Below are 16448 nucleotides of genomic sequence, written 5' to 3' on the forward strand. Positions count from 1 at the left end.
TAGGGTCCTGGGATCGAGTCCCGCATCGGGCTCTCTGCTCAGCAGGGAGCCTGCCTCCTCCTGTCTCTCTCTGCCTGCCTCTCTGCCTACTTGTGATCTGTCAAATAAATTAAAAAAAAAAAAAATCTTTAAAATACTATGTAATTGCATTCACCACTATCATGCTTAGTTGATACAATGTGAACTGTACCTGGCACATATTGTAAGCCTAAAACTACATATGTTTACTGACGGAGAAATGAAGGACAGCTGACCAGTGAAAGAAGACACATTCATTTGCTTAACACATTTGTAATCATGCCCACAGATGTTGAAATATTGACACCTGGCTGAGTACATTCTGTAGCACTGGTACTTTAAAAAAAAACAGAATCAAAACAAAAACAGAAAACTGCCTGTAATCAACAGAAATGTTTAAATGGGCTGACAAACTTGGCAAAAATTATTGTTCATGAGTATTTTGGGGCGCTGGGTATCTAGCATAAGCAAACTTTGAAGCAGAGACGTGGGGACTCAATTGATTTTAACTTCCAACAATTTGGGTGGCTAAATGTTTACTTTCTTGAAATTACATAACACAAATATCAGCCATAGTTATAATGCAGAAATTCAAAAGTAATATCTCTTCTCTCTTACCAGTCTCTGAATTTAGTAGTCTACCAAGGTCATTTCATGAATATTGAAATCACCACTGTGCTAGCAAAGTTATTAACAACCTTATTTACAGATAGAAACAAAGAGCTTATTAACCAACAGTACCTTGCAATTGTTCCTTAGTTACCATCCCAAGAACGCCAATGGTTTAGGTCTTCATTTTTTCTTCCAAAAATTAAGTTACCCTTTATTTGTAATTATAAACATAATTGATTGTAATATATTCAGATAATACATAAAATTATTTTAAAAGGATGGAAATAAATTCAAACTTAGTTCCACTTTTTAAAAATAGTCAAAAATAGGATTTGGGTATATTCTACCGAAGGTTTTCTACACATATGCACACACTACATACACACATGCCCACGGTGTTGTGCAGTAAACCAGCTGCGGGGTGGAAGGAACCTGCTTTGTACAGTTTGTTTATCAACTTCCACGGGGCAAATACTCTCACTATGTTCAATTTCAAACTACCCACAATTTATCAACAGGCTCACACAATTCCTGAAATCTGAACAGCCTCTCATCAGAGGCTGGTGTGATCCTGCTGCCACTGTTTTTAAAGTTTGCAGATGAGTCCTGCTGTATGGTACCTGTTTTTAAACAGAAAATGTCTATTATAAACTAACTTCCATATTAATAAATACAAAATTATGCTTTTAACGTCTCAATGGTTTTCCTGCATTACTGATTGAACAAATCATTTAAGCGTCCTCTACCAATGGATATTTTGACAGTGTTTCCAATATTACCCACTTTAACAACTGCATGAAAAATGAACTTGCGAATACATCTTGATGGACTTCTCTGATTATTTCCTTAGCATGTATGTGTGGACAGCTCATTACAAGGTTAACGGGAGGCACTCTGGTGTCTTTGGAACAAATAGCCACAGTGCCCTCCACAATGCCTGTTCCAACTACACTCTCACCCACAGGGTATACAACATTACATTTGGTCATTAGATCACCATGTCCTGACCAGTGCTATGTGGGATTTGTTCTCTTCAATTATGGCCAAGGTAATGGGTGAAAAATGATACCTAATTTTTTATTTAATTTGCACCTATCTTCTTACTCATGATCTTGAGCTTTTTACTATGATCAATTTGCTTTTACCTTGTTTTGAATTGCCTGAACTGCAAGTTAAAAATCTTTGCTCAGTTTTCATAGAGTCTCCTTTACATTGGAAGGATTTTTTGGTGTGTGTGCAAAAGCTCCTTAACTTTGCCACATCCCATATTTTCCAATTTTTCATTTGTCCTTTAACTTAAAATATTTTAATGCTACACTAACTGTGTCAATCTTTATGTAGTCAAATATATCAATTCTTTAATGGCCCCTACCTTTGATGATAAACCTGGAAAGTCATTCCCTACTTCAACATTATGAAAAAGTTTGCATATATTTTCTTCTAGTACTTTTAGGATTTAATTCATTTTTCACATTTAAATATTTCATTCAACTGAGATTTGTTTGGGGTTAGGCAAAAGGTAAGAATGTAACTTTATCTTTAAATAAATTATCCAAATGTTCTAGCATTTAAATATATCTTTTCCCACTAATTCTGGATGCTACCTTGGGCAGCTGCCAGCTGCAGAGCTGGCTTCCTTTCTTTTCTGGATTCCCGGTTTCACTTCAATTTTGTCCTCTGAGGATTTCTTACTAACTCAGCAATTCAATTTAAAAGACATTTATTTTTAAATGCAGTATTTCTAGTTGCTTTACAGCAGAAGCCTTGTTCAGGAAACCTTGTCCGCCATACTGAGAGACACTGAAACCTCCAATCTATTTCCCACAAACAGCTAGCATGAACATGTGAAAACTAGATGATGTCAGGGACCAGCTCAAATCCTTCCAATGACTTTGTTGCAGCCAAGGAAAATGTAATGGCACCCTTAATATGCACTGGATCTTGCCTCCACTTTCCTCCACAGCTCATGTCCCTTACTCCTGAGTTCTTGCCACTATAGCAACAACTGGCATCAGGATCCTCAGAGCTTAGGGTCTTCACAGGCGCCATGGCAGTGCCTTCTCTTTGCTTTGCATAGTGGTTCTTTCTCATCCTTCAATTCTCAAGAGAACATCATCCACTCAAATGGATATACCCTCATCACCCAACAAAGGGAGTTCCGTCCTGTTACTTTCCATCAATGGAATGCCCTACAGATAATCTTCAAAAAAGAGGGTTTAATTTAAATAATGTGTTTATTTACTTATTTTCTTTTCTTCCATGCTCTTGCCAAGACTGTAAGCTCCATGAGAGCAGAGATTATTTCTGTCTTCTTTACAAATAAGTATAGGCAAGCATAGCATCTAGCACATATCCATACACTATGAATGAATGAATGCCAAGTGTCTTACTCAAGTTTACATTCCCCGTGCTACAAAACTTTGCCCATAGCAGGCGCCCAGGAAATATCAACTGTGCTAGGTTTCACATCTAATCATGAAAAACCAGCTTTGCTAAGTGGGGAGGTTATATAGAGCTGTGATTTGTTCCTTTTAAATCACAAAGGTGCATTCTCAAATGAAGAGGGGAGTGCTTACCATCCTTCTATGATTAAAGTATTGCATGTTTCAATACAGATAACTAACATATGGAAAATACTGATTTCCCTGAGACTGAGAAGGGTTTGTGCATTAAACCTGAAAAAAAAAAAAAAAACAGGCATTCAATTCTGGATAGTTTACAGTGAATGAAATAACATATCTATGTATGGATTGGTGATATGTATGGATTGGCCCCCAGCCCAATCTTCTGCACATTTGTTGAATCCAGGTGACAATTATTCTGGCTGTTTTGCACACACACATACACACACACATGACAGTTTCTGAAAAAGGTAAAACATTCCAGCTCCATCAGGAGTAAAATGGAACTTGGAGTGAAACCATCATCAAATTTCAAAATTCACACCCAATCACTGCCAAAGCCTAGCAGGAAAAAAAAAAAAAAATCTGTTATTTTTAGACTGAGAAGAATTTTCTAGAGCTTTATACAGCTGGGTACCAAAAAACTCTTGGAGCCACATGCAAACATCATTTACTAAGTCCCTCAACACCTAGGAGGAAGGACAGAGCTGCTGTAGTTGGGTAAGAAGGAAAAGATAGGGAGCTACAGTTAGTCTCTCTGAGTTAGCCACATGGGAAGCCAAATGAATAGTGCCAAAGCAATCTTGCAGCGTACTAAAGGTAATGGCCTCCCACTCCACTCAAACCCACTGCACCTGCAATGAACCACAATTCCTTTGTCCATCTGCAGTCTTATTTAGAACTGCTCTTTCCTTTAGAAACATTTTTATAACCTTGGGAACACGTATATAATCTGAACATACGAAATGGAAGGACACTGTGTATGTTTCAGGAACCTTGGATCAAATAAATTTAAAATAGTATCTGCAACATGAAAAATCACATCCTATGTCCGTGTTTTTTTTTTTTAATTGGTTGAATGTTTCTTTTCAAATGGGTGTGTTCCATATCATCAATTAGTGAAAGACAGCTGTGGTTGGCATATTTTGAAAGCCAAGAGTTTTAACTGTAAAGAATTCAGTGGCAACATGTTATAACACAAATAGCATGCATGCGTTTTAAAGTCAAACAGGTATACAAGTTGGGGGCGCCTGGGTGGCTCAGTGGTTAAAGCCTCTGCCTTCGGCTCAGGTCATGATCTCAGGGTCCTGGGATCGAGTCACGCATCGCGCTCTCTGCTCAGCAGAGAGCCTGCCTCCTCCTCCTGTTTCTCTCTGCCTGCCTCTCTGCCTACTTGTGATCTGTCTGTCAAATAAATTAAAAAAAAAATCTTTAAAAAAAAAGTTAACTTCTTAAATTCAATTTTCTGAATCTGGAGTTCCTTACTGGTAAAGAAAAGACAATTCCTATCTCTATCTAATGGGGCTGTTCATAGAAATGTATGCAATATTATATATCTGCAATCATTCCCTGGTTCAATTAATGTTCTTTCCCTCACCTTCCTCCTCTTCTATTACACACACACACACTCCACTATATAGTTATTACCAATTTACAGGGAATTAGAATAAAAGAGATTTAAAGCCATGCTTAGCTTAACATGGTCTTCCTTTAGCAATTAAAAAAATTCAACAGTGTGTAATGCTTCATGACTATTATTATTGTCATCAATTATCACTGCATTATACAGGAGAGAAACAACCCTTTTAATAACAGGATATTTGGAGTAATAAAGGTGAGATATCTAAGAGTTTGCTCTAATAAAGCAAACAGGAACACAGACCCTGCTTCATGTCTTCCTGATAGCCCCTCACTACGTATCTCACTAAGAAAATTGCATGCAGTGGGAGTGACTCCTCCAACACTTTCACTTACTAACTCTTCTAGTCATAATCTCCATGATTTCATTATTGTCCCAAGCCACACCTTCCTCCTGAAACCTGTATACAAGCTGGGATGCTACTGAGCCTCAAGCAATATACTGCTACGAAGAAAGACGTGTTACGGCTCAGTGTCAAGTGCAAACAACAGCAGATTGTTTCTGCCTTAGACTTTATGAATGCAGAGTGCAAAGGGGGATACAGAGTCATACATTCCTGACTGCTGCCTCCTCTTCATTATCGTGAAGGCTATGTACAGCTCTTGGCTCCCATCGTGTCTGCTATACACTTCCGTCAGAATAAAAGTATTGTGCAAAATATGTGGTTGACAAAACATTATCCCTGGACATGTTGATGGCTCTCATGCCTGGAGGGGACTAGATTTAAGGACATCTCTATAATATTTAAGGTTTCTATTTGCTCTCATCATTTAACACATTAGGAAGGAGAAGAAGAGTGAAAATGTGAAAAAAATTTTAAAAACCTAGGAAAAAAATGAAACATTCAAAAAGAATACTATCCAATATAAAGTTCAGGGGTGAAGGGAGAGTACTTAAGAGTGGTACTAAAAAATGGACTTTTTTAATAATCTGAAAGAAAGTATATACCTAGATTGTATCAAATCCAGCGAGGCCCTCTGTGGGAAGCCTAAATCTGTATCTCTCTCTCTCTCTTTGTATCTCTAACTCTTTCTCCTCCTCCTGTCCCACCTTCTCTCCCTTTCTCCTTCTCTCTCCTTTCTCTTGGTCTTTCTGTCTCTATCTATATGTCTGTCTGTATCTATTCTCTCTCTCCCTTCCCTTCCTTTCGTCTCCCCCTCCCTGCTCCTTCTCTTCAACATCCTTTACCTTGAGTAAACAGTAAAAGGGATGAAAAGGCATAGATGTCAAAAGTCTTGCATAAGAGAAATTCAGTTTTCTCTAGGGGACCAGACAGATCAAAAAGTCCAAAGCAAATTTAAAAATATGAGGATAAAATTAATGCTTTCTCTCTGAAAAGCAAAAATTAGTTCATCAAGCAACTTTTGGGGGCAGTCTGAACTCCTAAAGGATCTAGAGAACAAAGTTAACACAGGCACATCAATTTAAACTATTAGGAATAATGTGTTTAAACAGCAAACAAGTCCACGGCAAATGATTAAGGGTTTCTCCCCAAAGTAAAAAAGAACAAACAAAGCTATAGTAAATAATGGTTAATAATGGTTGAGATCCACTTAGGAACAACAATTTGTATATCTGTGTTTGATTTAACAATAACGCAGTCCTATATTTCAGCTATGGTTGCACTTGTATGCAAGTTTAAGTAATTAGAATATCAAAACTCACAATACAATATTAATAAATAATTATATTTACATAGAAAAGCCATTAGGGACTGAACGATTCACACTCTGTTCTTTTCCTTTTGAGTATCTACATTTATGGTGCAGGACCCACAAGTTCCATTGGGAAGCACAGTTGGCAAATACTTTTCACTTGTTCCTTCTTGCTGACACAGCAAGTCCAAACTTTAAAGGGACCACAATGTTCTGTTACATAAGTTACGGGAAAATGCAAACATCAGTACCTTGATGTACATATCAAAGTGCGTACTCCTACCTACTTCAAGGAGCGGTTCAAAAAAATATGAAAGTATCTCAAAAGGAAACAAAACAAAACAAAACAATGGGCTGCTGAACAAAGAGACTTAAATTATCATTAGTCCAGACTCTACAAACACTGTAGGAAAGTGGTATTTCTTTCTCACTAATGTATAGCTATTACAAGAGTTTTGATTCTGAAAGCAGAAAGAGAAATAAAATTCATGAAAACACAGCACAGCCAAGTCTAGATTATTGAGGGTGTGATTATTTGATCTGTTTTCTCTCATCTTCTCAGCCATCTTGTATTATCATGTTCCTATTGCCTCTAAAAGAGAGCAAGACAAAAGAAGGCAATTATCTATACCAGCTTTTATAGATTTCAATAACAGGTACTTGAGGTTATTGACTGAGGTTCCCAGATTATTTGTAAAATGGATCAATTTTCTCTTTGTCCCTCAAAAATAAATAATGAGAGACACTAGCCCTTAGTAGATTTAAAAATGAGACAATCATTGTGCTTTTACCTTGAAAGTGAAGATTTTATATATATATATGTATATATACATATATATATATATATATGTATATTTTTTTTTTTTTTTTCCCTAAAGTTACTCAGCTAAGGAGAAAAGACATTTTTAAAACAGCGGAATAAAAATGGGTGAGAACTGGCCCAGGACTAAGTCACCGGTCATCAAGACTGTGGTCTGGATTTATAAAGCTCATCTCAATAAGGCAGAAACAAATGTTCTGGGGTGGTAGTGGGGGAGGGGAGAACGTGGAAATGAAGGTGATTTAAACCTGAACAGATTCTCAAAAACCAGACCAGACACTGTCACCAGTAACCCTATACACAAAATACATTCCATGCATAAATCCTGGTTTCTCTTAACTAACACAGCCATGTGAAGGGAGAATCAGGTCATTTTTCTAAACATAGAATTATCACTATGATACAAGAAGCTATTCAGGAGAGTTTATATTTGCAAAGTCAGCATCAGACCCATAAATCATGCTACTCAAACCTCTTTTCAATCAGGCTACAGAATATTCACTCTTGGGAAGCATAAGTTAACTTAAAAAATAAGCACCACTGTGTTTCAATAAAGAAAGAGAGAGAGAGAGAGAGATAGGAACGAATGAAGGAAGGAAGGAAGGAAGGAAGTAAAGGGAACGGAAAGGAAAAGAAAAGAAAAAAGAAAAAGAGTGAAGATATCTGCTCCCAAGAGGCAGCATTTAAAGGACAGTAGGGTGAAATGTTGTAATTCCAATGACCTTTAGGTCTAAGAATAAAATGAAACTGTATTCGTCAGACATTCTCAAAATGTTTGGACTAAATTGCATAGAAACGAAGTGTGTTCAGGATGACCAGCCATGGGCAACAGAGACAGGATTGAATGTCACAAGTACATCCAAGTATGGAGTTTTTCAAAAAGCATATTCAAATAATATGAGGCCACCAGGGCTGGCAACAAATTGGTCCTAACCAAAGAACCAAAACATAGCATCAGAAATATTATAAACCCTTACGAAAGTTAAGACAAAACAAGAGAAAAGAACTAGCCAACTATATCTGAAATATATTCAGCACAAATATCCTCTTTACCTGGAGGGATTCCTGTCGTCCACAAACTGTCCCCAACCTGCCCTGCCAGCTTGGCTTCTAAATGCCCTCACGCTATCCATTAGTCTCACTGCTCTGTTCCATTCCCAAATAAGAGAGGCATTTTCTCCTGGAAAAGGGCAATTGTTCCTAGACTGAGATGTGTTCTCCAGTACCTCCCTACAAGGCCAGTAACATTCTCTGCTCTGTCATGGCATTTTGCTTGGTATTTATTTTCTCTTCTTTCTGTCAGACCTGACTGGAAGATGTTTCCAAAAAGCCTTCCCTTATTTGCCCTGGATTCTGTAATATAAAACTGTCAAACACACGATCTTTAGATTAAAGTAAAATCATTGTAAGACAAACACTTGCCATTAGAAATCACTTAATTAAATAACAGGAAGAGTATATGTCCATGATATAGAATAATGTCCAGAATGCTCTTTAATAAAAAAGCAAGAAAGCAAAATTGGCCAGAGCTTTGCTATTGTTGATTGGTTGGTTGGGTTTATAGGTAAGGTCATAGTGACTGATGGGTGATTAAATGACTTCTTCAAAGTATTAAATACCTATAAAGTCAAACACTCAGAATGTCAAGCAATGACTCTTGATTCTTGGTAAACCAGTGCTTTTACTTATTTATTTATTTGTTTGTTTGTTTTACGTAGTGTTATTCACTCTCAATAAGCCAAAGGAGTATTTCTACCCTCTGCAAATTCCTCAAAATTAACGGAAATGAAATCATGGGATCTAATAGCTATTAGCAGAACAAAGTCCAAAAAGAAGGCAATACCATTTAAAGAAAAGGGCTCTCTTTTGGAGTTGAGGTAGCCTTCTAAACCTAGCTCTATCAGACATGCCACCATGAGCACTGTTATCTTGGGTCACTTCCCTGGTTCTTCTTTTCCTGAACTATAAAATGTGTTTAAGACTCTCTACTCATCCCTCCAGCTCCAGCCCCCAGCATCTTCGGTGACATTAATGATAATGTGTGTGAAATTTAATCCCGCACCTGGCACACTGTCAACTGTTCATTGACTTTGAAATAAAAAGCTATATTCAAAGGTCTGTGTGTGTGTGTGTGTGTGTGTGTTTGCGCACTTGGGAAAGAAAATGCATTGCTCTTTTTAATGTGGTATCTGTAACAAATAATTTTGATGTGGTAATTTTTTTTTAATTCACCATATTATATGTTGTACCATTCTCACCCTCTCCCTAACTTGGAATCACAAGTTGCAAATATTTCTTTCTACGGTAAAGGCAGTTTTAACAGTTCAACTTTCTAACATGCTGGCAATGGAACACACCACAGGAGAAATGTGTGACAAGTTTGCTTTCAGAATTCTGGCAAAACAGAACTTTGAGTTTAGTATTGGAAATATTCAATACCATAACAAGCAAAAATAGGAATATTTAATTTTGAGCTTACATTATAATGATTTTTCTTCTGAAGAAACCACCTAAGGAGGAGAGTTGGGAGGGAAGATACTTCTTATCTAAAAAGCACAGAAGGGACGCCTGGGTGGCTCAGTTGGTTAAGCAGCTGCCTTGGGCTCAGGTCATGATCCCAGCGTCTTGGGATCGAGTCCCACATCAGGCTCCTTGCTCGTCGGGGAGCCTGCTTCTCCCTCTGCCTCTGCCTGCCATTCTGTCTGCCTGTGCTTGCTCTCTCTCCCTCTCTCTCTGACAAATAAATAAATAAAAAATCTTTAAAAAAAATAAATAAATAAAAATAAAAAGCACAGAAATCTATTACTGAAAGGTTCCTTAACAGTTAGCAGAACCTGTGACCTCTTGGATCTTAATCTTAAAAAAAAAAAAAAAAAATGTATATATCCTAGTGCAGTCCAAGAGGAGTATATTTAGCTAAAATAGCATGCATCTTGAGAACGAAAGAACTAGTTGAAGTCACAGTTATATTACATATTAGCTATGTGACTTTGGGTTATTCACTTAACTACTCTGATTTTAAGTTTCTTTTCCCAAAAATTGGGTTACAACAGCCTGACTACACTATAGTTTGGGTGTGAGAGTCAAATGACATTGAAAATGCAAAATGCAAAGTGCTTTTTCAGCAAAGGAAGTTTTATTATCACATAACTACCACATTATAGTTATACCACCACCATTATAATTATCCAAGCTTTAATTCCTTAAAAGTAAATGCTTGTTTTTAAGTATTTGCTTATATGGACACCTGAGATGGAAATGTTGCTCCCACTTTTCTGAATGAATAATGAAATCACAGTACTGCTACAAGAAAGACTGTGTTCTAGAGTCAGAATTCTGGGCCTTAAAGTCCAGTTCACTGCACTTAAAACACACTGCATGGGGGTGCCTGGGCAGCTCAGTTGGTTGAGTAGCTAACTCTTGATTTGTGCTCAGGTCATAATCTCAGGGTCATGAGAGCAAGCCCTACATTGGGCTCTGCACTCCATGGGGGAGTCTGCTTGATTCTCTCTCTCCCGCTACCTCTTTTTCTGCTCCCCCCCCCCCACCTCTACTCATGCCTATGCTATTTCTCTCTCTCTCAAAAATAAAATTATATATATATACATGTATGTATATATATATAAAATTTTAAAAAATAAATTTAAAAAAACTACTTGAAACTAAAGCTCTTATGTTCATATGGTCTCTTTTTAAAATGTGGGCCTTTCTTAAGAAAAGGGTCCATGTAAAAAGGCCCAGAACAACCAGACAAAACTCCTACTAATATCATATGCATGTACATTGTTTTAGAGTTTTCTGGTTATTTCTTCTTTGTTCTTCACATCAATCTGTGATTCTATTAATATGGGTACCTAAAGCCCAAGAAGAACCTCATGAAAGGCCAACAAGTCTGCCAACATCTATATCATTGTAAGAAGTGATACCTTGATGTGCGAGAGGTTCATTGATTCCTTCAAAATACGCAATGGTCCCTCTGTCCCCTAGTAGCTCAGAGTTAGTCGTCCCTTTTATTTTTGTCAACAACACTTCCTTTTTGTTCCTCTTCCTCCAACTAGGAAGTGCATCACTGACACAGACACAATACACCTTTTCATAAGGAAGGCAAATGAGTATGTGCCAGATGGGCTGAGGGGATTACAACATGTTTCCTGCTCCCATGGTGACTCAATGGGACTGGTATGAGAACTTATCTTATTCAAGAAGTCAGTTTCCCTGGCAGAATTATGAGTCACAGTTCCTGGGTAGAAAGCTCACTTTCCAATAGCATTTGGGGTGGGGGTAGGGAACCTCCTTGGATGGATTACAGTAAAGGTCATTCAGAAAGGCAACACTGACAGGACCACTGGAGAGACACCAGTGCCCAGAAACTTCTGGGATGTCACTCATATCTCAACAAGAATAACATCATCACCTCTCCCTTTTCCTTCTAGGTAAGGCAGGACATAAAACTACATTGATGAATTACTGGCATGAATCCAAACAAGTCCCATTATAAAATTGGCCAATTTTGGCAAAGGGGAAGTGAAAAGACTTTTTTTCCATCCATTTATAATATGTGTGTGTTTGTGTGTGTGTGTGTGTATGCATATATACATATATATACATATATATACATACACATATATATACATATATATGGATATATATATACACACATATATCCATCTATTTATAATATATAAATAGAAAGAGAGAGTGCATACCTACTATGTGTCTATGTGCCAATCATTATTCCAAGTATTTGGGTTAAAAAACAAAGAGGCTAAGTTCCTGTCCTTGGACCATTTACAAGCAGTGAAATAGGGATGAAAGGAGAAAGGGAAGGAGGGAAAGAGAGAAAAAGAAGGGAAAGGAGGAGGATGGGAAGGAAAAGAACAGAAAGAATGAAAAGCAGAGGAGGAGAAGACAAGAGAAAGTTAACATGGTGTCGAGAAATGATGAGATGAGTCAGGAAGGAAACTATAGGTAGATACAGAGAGGTGTGATTGGGAGGGCTATTTTAGCTAAAGTGGTTAAGTTAAGTAAGGCCTCTGTAAGCAGATAATATTCAAGCACTGAACTAAATCAAATAAGAGCTAATAATAATCAGGGGTCTTATTTAACATATTTAAAAATCAGGACATCACCACCACTGACCAGTCAAATGGGATACTCAATCAAGCAGGGCAGACACCGGTTTAAATAGCCAGGAGCTCTGTATGTGTACGAGTACTAGTGTACCCCAGCTGAATATCAGCCAGACTAGGAAATATGCTTTCCATGTGAAAAGGGTCAACAAGGTTGGAAGTTATCTCCACTTCTCTCAGCTTTGAGCTGTATTCTGTCCTAGTTATACACCTTTTAGTCTTATTTTTGGTTTCTATTAAATGCTTTAAGTGGTATAGAAAACTGAAACACATACCCAGAAAAGATAATCAGGATGAGAAGGGCTCCAATCCATACCATGTGAAGAACGATTGAGGAAATATATTGGAAAACAATGTCATGGCTATGCGATCATTATTTTAACATTTCTGAAGACCTCTCATGCAGAAGAGGAGTTAGAGTTATGATATTTAAAGTACTGTCTGTGGTCTTCAGGGGAATTATACATGAGAAGCTTTTTCAAATGAAGATATCTAGGTTCCCTGAATTAAAATTAGAGAACCACTGGACTGAGTATCCTCTATGAAATTTGAGGAGTTGAACCAGAGAAATGTGGAAATGACAGAAATAGATTTCAATTATATATACTAAAAACTTTCTAAGAACTTGGTCAGTCCAAGGACATATGGACTGCAATGAGATGATCACTAGTTAGAGTTACCACAGACTGGTCCTGAGCAGTAATTCTGGAGATGAGAGGAGCTCTAGAAAGATGAATTTTCAAATCCCTTCTGACTCTGATTTCATATGTTCCAGACCCGATGACTGAGCTTGGTAATTCAAACTCAAGCTTTGGTTGGTTTCTCTTAAGGAGCAACAACCAAAGGGTGGGGTTGGGGGTATGAACCTAACTGTAGGTCCTTGTTCTCCTAGATTGTAGCAGTATGATAAGAAATCATCGTTATTCATTTGTTCTTAAAAGGTCTTAATAGACTATTAGCCTCAATGCCTCTTCCACCACTGGCTGAAGTTTGGAAAACAGAGTCATGCTACTACCATCACTGTCATTTCTTTTCCCATTGGACCTGAGGTAAAGGGAGAGAAGCAGGATTCTAGTTCGTTTGGATGTGAAGGTGATGGAAAATTCCTGTATTTATACAAACCAGACCACTGCCCTAAGTACATTTTGTCCCCTGAAGACTAGAGGTATCATCACCAAAATTGATGATTGTGTCACAACTATGATTCTGTGGTACCATAGAAGACAATGGATATAAACCTTATGTAGTCTTAACACATTTTTCAGAAAAATTTGACACATTACCCTATAGACAATTCATATTTTAATAGATTGTCAAAAGTTATTCGCTTACCTGAGGCATCACTTTGCAGGATCCCATAGAAGTAGAGACTCATCACACACCACAGAAGTCCCATCCTGTCAACATAAATATAAAGTGAAGGGGGAGTACTTTACCACTCTCTAGAGCTTAAGTAATAATTACCGCATACACAAGCTAATGATGGATGAGGAACTGTTCTAGCATGTCTACAATATTAACTAATTTAATTGCAGGAACCAACCAACAAGATTTTTTTAACACCCATAGTACAGATAAGGAAACGGAGACAAGTTTAAATAACATAACCAACATCTTTTGCCTAGAAAGTGGGAAAATAATGATTAAGCTTCAGCACTCTGGCTCCAGAACTATCTCTTAATCATTCAACTACAACTGCCGACTTAAGGAAAATATTCCTCTTGACTTTTTTCACCAGGAGTCACATTTCTGGCAGATAAATTTGATCTTCTTCCCCTCCTTAGCATTCATGTGGTCTGTTCCCAGCTGTTAATATTTTATGATCCAGACACTTATCCTTCTTAGTGATGACTAGAAGGTCTAGAAATCCTGGATGCAGACTTGGTTTATAGTCCACCACACTTGGAATTTAGAGTAAAGGGGAAGATCTAAACCTCACTCTCTGCTGTGCCCGCTCTCCTCTTCTCCCTGGAAGAGACAAATGATGAAGCTGGAGTCCAGTTTTTGTGACCTTCAGCCTTTCTACTGATAACCAGCTAGAACAGCCAAGTAGCAAGAACTCTGCCCTTACATTTAGTTGTGTGATCTCTAATACGGAAGACCTAGAGACTTAACAACTCTGTGAGATATTTATTTCCCTACTGCCCCAGACATATCTTCCCCATGATAAAATCTTGATAGGGTTATAAATACTGAAACCTGGATATTACTGAAAAATTCCATATTCAAGACTGTTGCTATTTTGAACAGAGCAGCCACATAAGAGTGCTTACAGACGTCTTGGTCACTTGTCCTGATCACATCTCTAGTAAGTGCCAGAGATGAGAATGATACTCCCCCCAGCCAACATAACCCAATGGCACAAGTTTCACTACCAAAGGGACCCACCATCCTGAGAAGGTCAAAGAGGTATTTGATAAATAGGGTGGCCAGATAATAGCACTTAAAAGGAGACAGCTGTAAGAGGGTGCCACTGAAACAAAAGGTATAAACTGGTACAGCGTAAGCAATCCAGAGTGTATGATCACTTTAAAGGACAATGCACATTTCCAAAAGCGGTCACCTCTCTTGACCACACATCACCACAAATCTCTAGTTCATATTGTACTTCCTTCTTTAGCATGACTGTTCAAAAGTGACAAGTGAATTTATTTATCCTAAACAGCCATTTTTAATCCCAGAGATTAAAGGTTTCTTTTTTACCACCACCCTTCTCTTCCAATTCTTACACCGTTAACTTAAGGAACTCTTTCATCAGTCATTCATTTGTTCAATGAAACATGTGTGAGGCACTTTCTGTTTACATGTCTCCTTGATACAGTTGCAGGGGCCTCTGGTGAGCAAGATGTAAAGTCTCCTCTAAGGCAATTCTCCCCAGGAGAGGAGATAAACTATTTCATCATCATCAACTATGAAGAAGACACATGCAGGGCCACTACAAGACATGCAAAGATTTTTCAGACAGAAGGTAGAGCACTAAGCACTAGAAGAGACTTAAAATGGGTACCAAAATAATAACCATACAAACTAAACAGTGATAAACACAGAGAGGAACAGATAAGTGTCACTGAAGATCAGCAAGAGAAAGAGATTATTCCATCCAAAGCAATGAAAGAAGACTAAGGACAAGAAGTAGCTTTTGACTGAGCAAGAACTGAATTGAAACAGAAGGAAAGTGGGGAAAAGAAACTCCGTGGGGAATAATGTTCAGAGATAGGCAAAGCATGGAACATAAAAAGGAAATAGTCCATAGATAATTCAGTTTGGCTCAAGCACAAAGTATTAGTAAAAGAACTACAGAAGACTTTGTTGGAAGGCAGGGAGTATTTGGATCAGAATATGGCAAGGCCCTGAATAGCAAAGGACTTGGGATTTAATTTAAACAGAAAATAGGGAACCACTGAAGGCTTCAGATTAGAAGACTGATGTGAGCATCGAATTGCGCCTGCTGGAGATCATTTCTTCTGGGCATGTGTTGGATGGATTGCGACTATATTCTGTCTTAAAATCATTTTGTCTCCTGAGCTTGTCATCAAAATAATTGTTTAATTCCTAGCTCTGTGTCATCTATAATCTTGATCAGCATGCCACCTATGTCCTCATCCAACTCATTAATATAAGTTATTAATAATTCCACATTAATCCATTGTCAGTGGAAAACAGCTAGACATTTCATTGCAGATTCAGGGCACAGTAACTTCAGCTCCAATATTCAGCTATGCTAAAGCACTCTACCTCCTAAATTGCTTTCGGCTATGAAAACAAAACAAAACAAAACTCACACCTCTAGATTTTCCCAATTTGCCTATTTATAAGCTGCTGAATTCCTAGGGCAACACTTAGAAGACATTCTAATTAGTGTGATTGAGGGCCTTAATTGATATTCCCCTGAGTAACTGGATTATGTCAGAAGCAGCAAGGAGTCAGGTCATCAAGGTAAAGCCAATCTAAAGATAACCTGTGTGCAAACACAAATCCAGGGTCACTCCTGTCCTGCAATGAATTAGAATGAAGGAGACTGAGAAGGAAATGTGATTGTGCAGGCTGGTTTTGACAGACTAAAGGTACCAAGGTTAGTGGGAGGAGGTTGGCTGGTTCATTTAACATCCTCTTGCATTCTCTCTCAGAATTTTATTATTGTGACTAGTCATACATTTTTGGTTCTTGTTTCTT

The 16448-nt window shown here is 37.8% G+C and overlaps 1 protein-coding gene across 2 annotated transcripts in view; it reads right to left on the reverse strand.

Annotated features, from left to right (window-relative positions):
• Positions 1-16448, reverse strand: part of LOC111151093 (interleukin 1 receptor accessory protein) — a 125731-nt gene that overhangs the window by 65691 nt on the left and 43592 nt on the right. For both annotated transcript variants that reach the window (XM_022508865.1, XM_022508874.1), the window contains exon 2: positions 13608-13672. In XM_022508865.1, the coding sequence (XP_022364573.1) occupies positions 13608-13671 (64 nt within the window). In that variant the 5' untranslated portion in view covers position 13672. The remainder of the gene's footprint in view (positions 1-13607; positions 13673-16448) is intronic.

The sequence above is a fragment of the Enhydra lutris genome, unplaced genomic scaffold (assembly GCF_002288905.1).
Source record: "Enhydra lutris kenyoni isolate GAN:26980312 unplaced genomic scaffold, ASM228890v2 scaffoldscaffold2, whole genome shotgun sequence".
In the NCBI taxonomy this organism is placed as follows: Eukaryota; Metazoa; Chordata; class Mammalia; order Carnivora; family Mustelidae; genus Enhydra; species Enhydra lutris.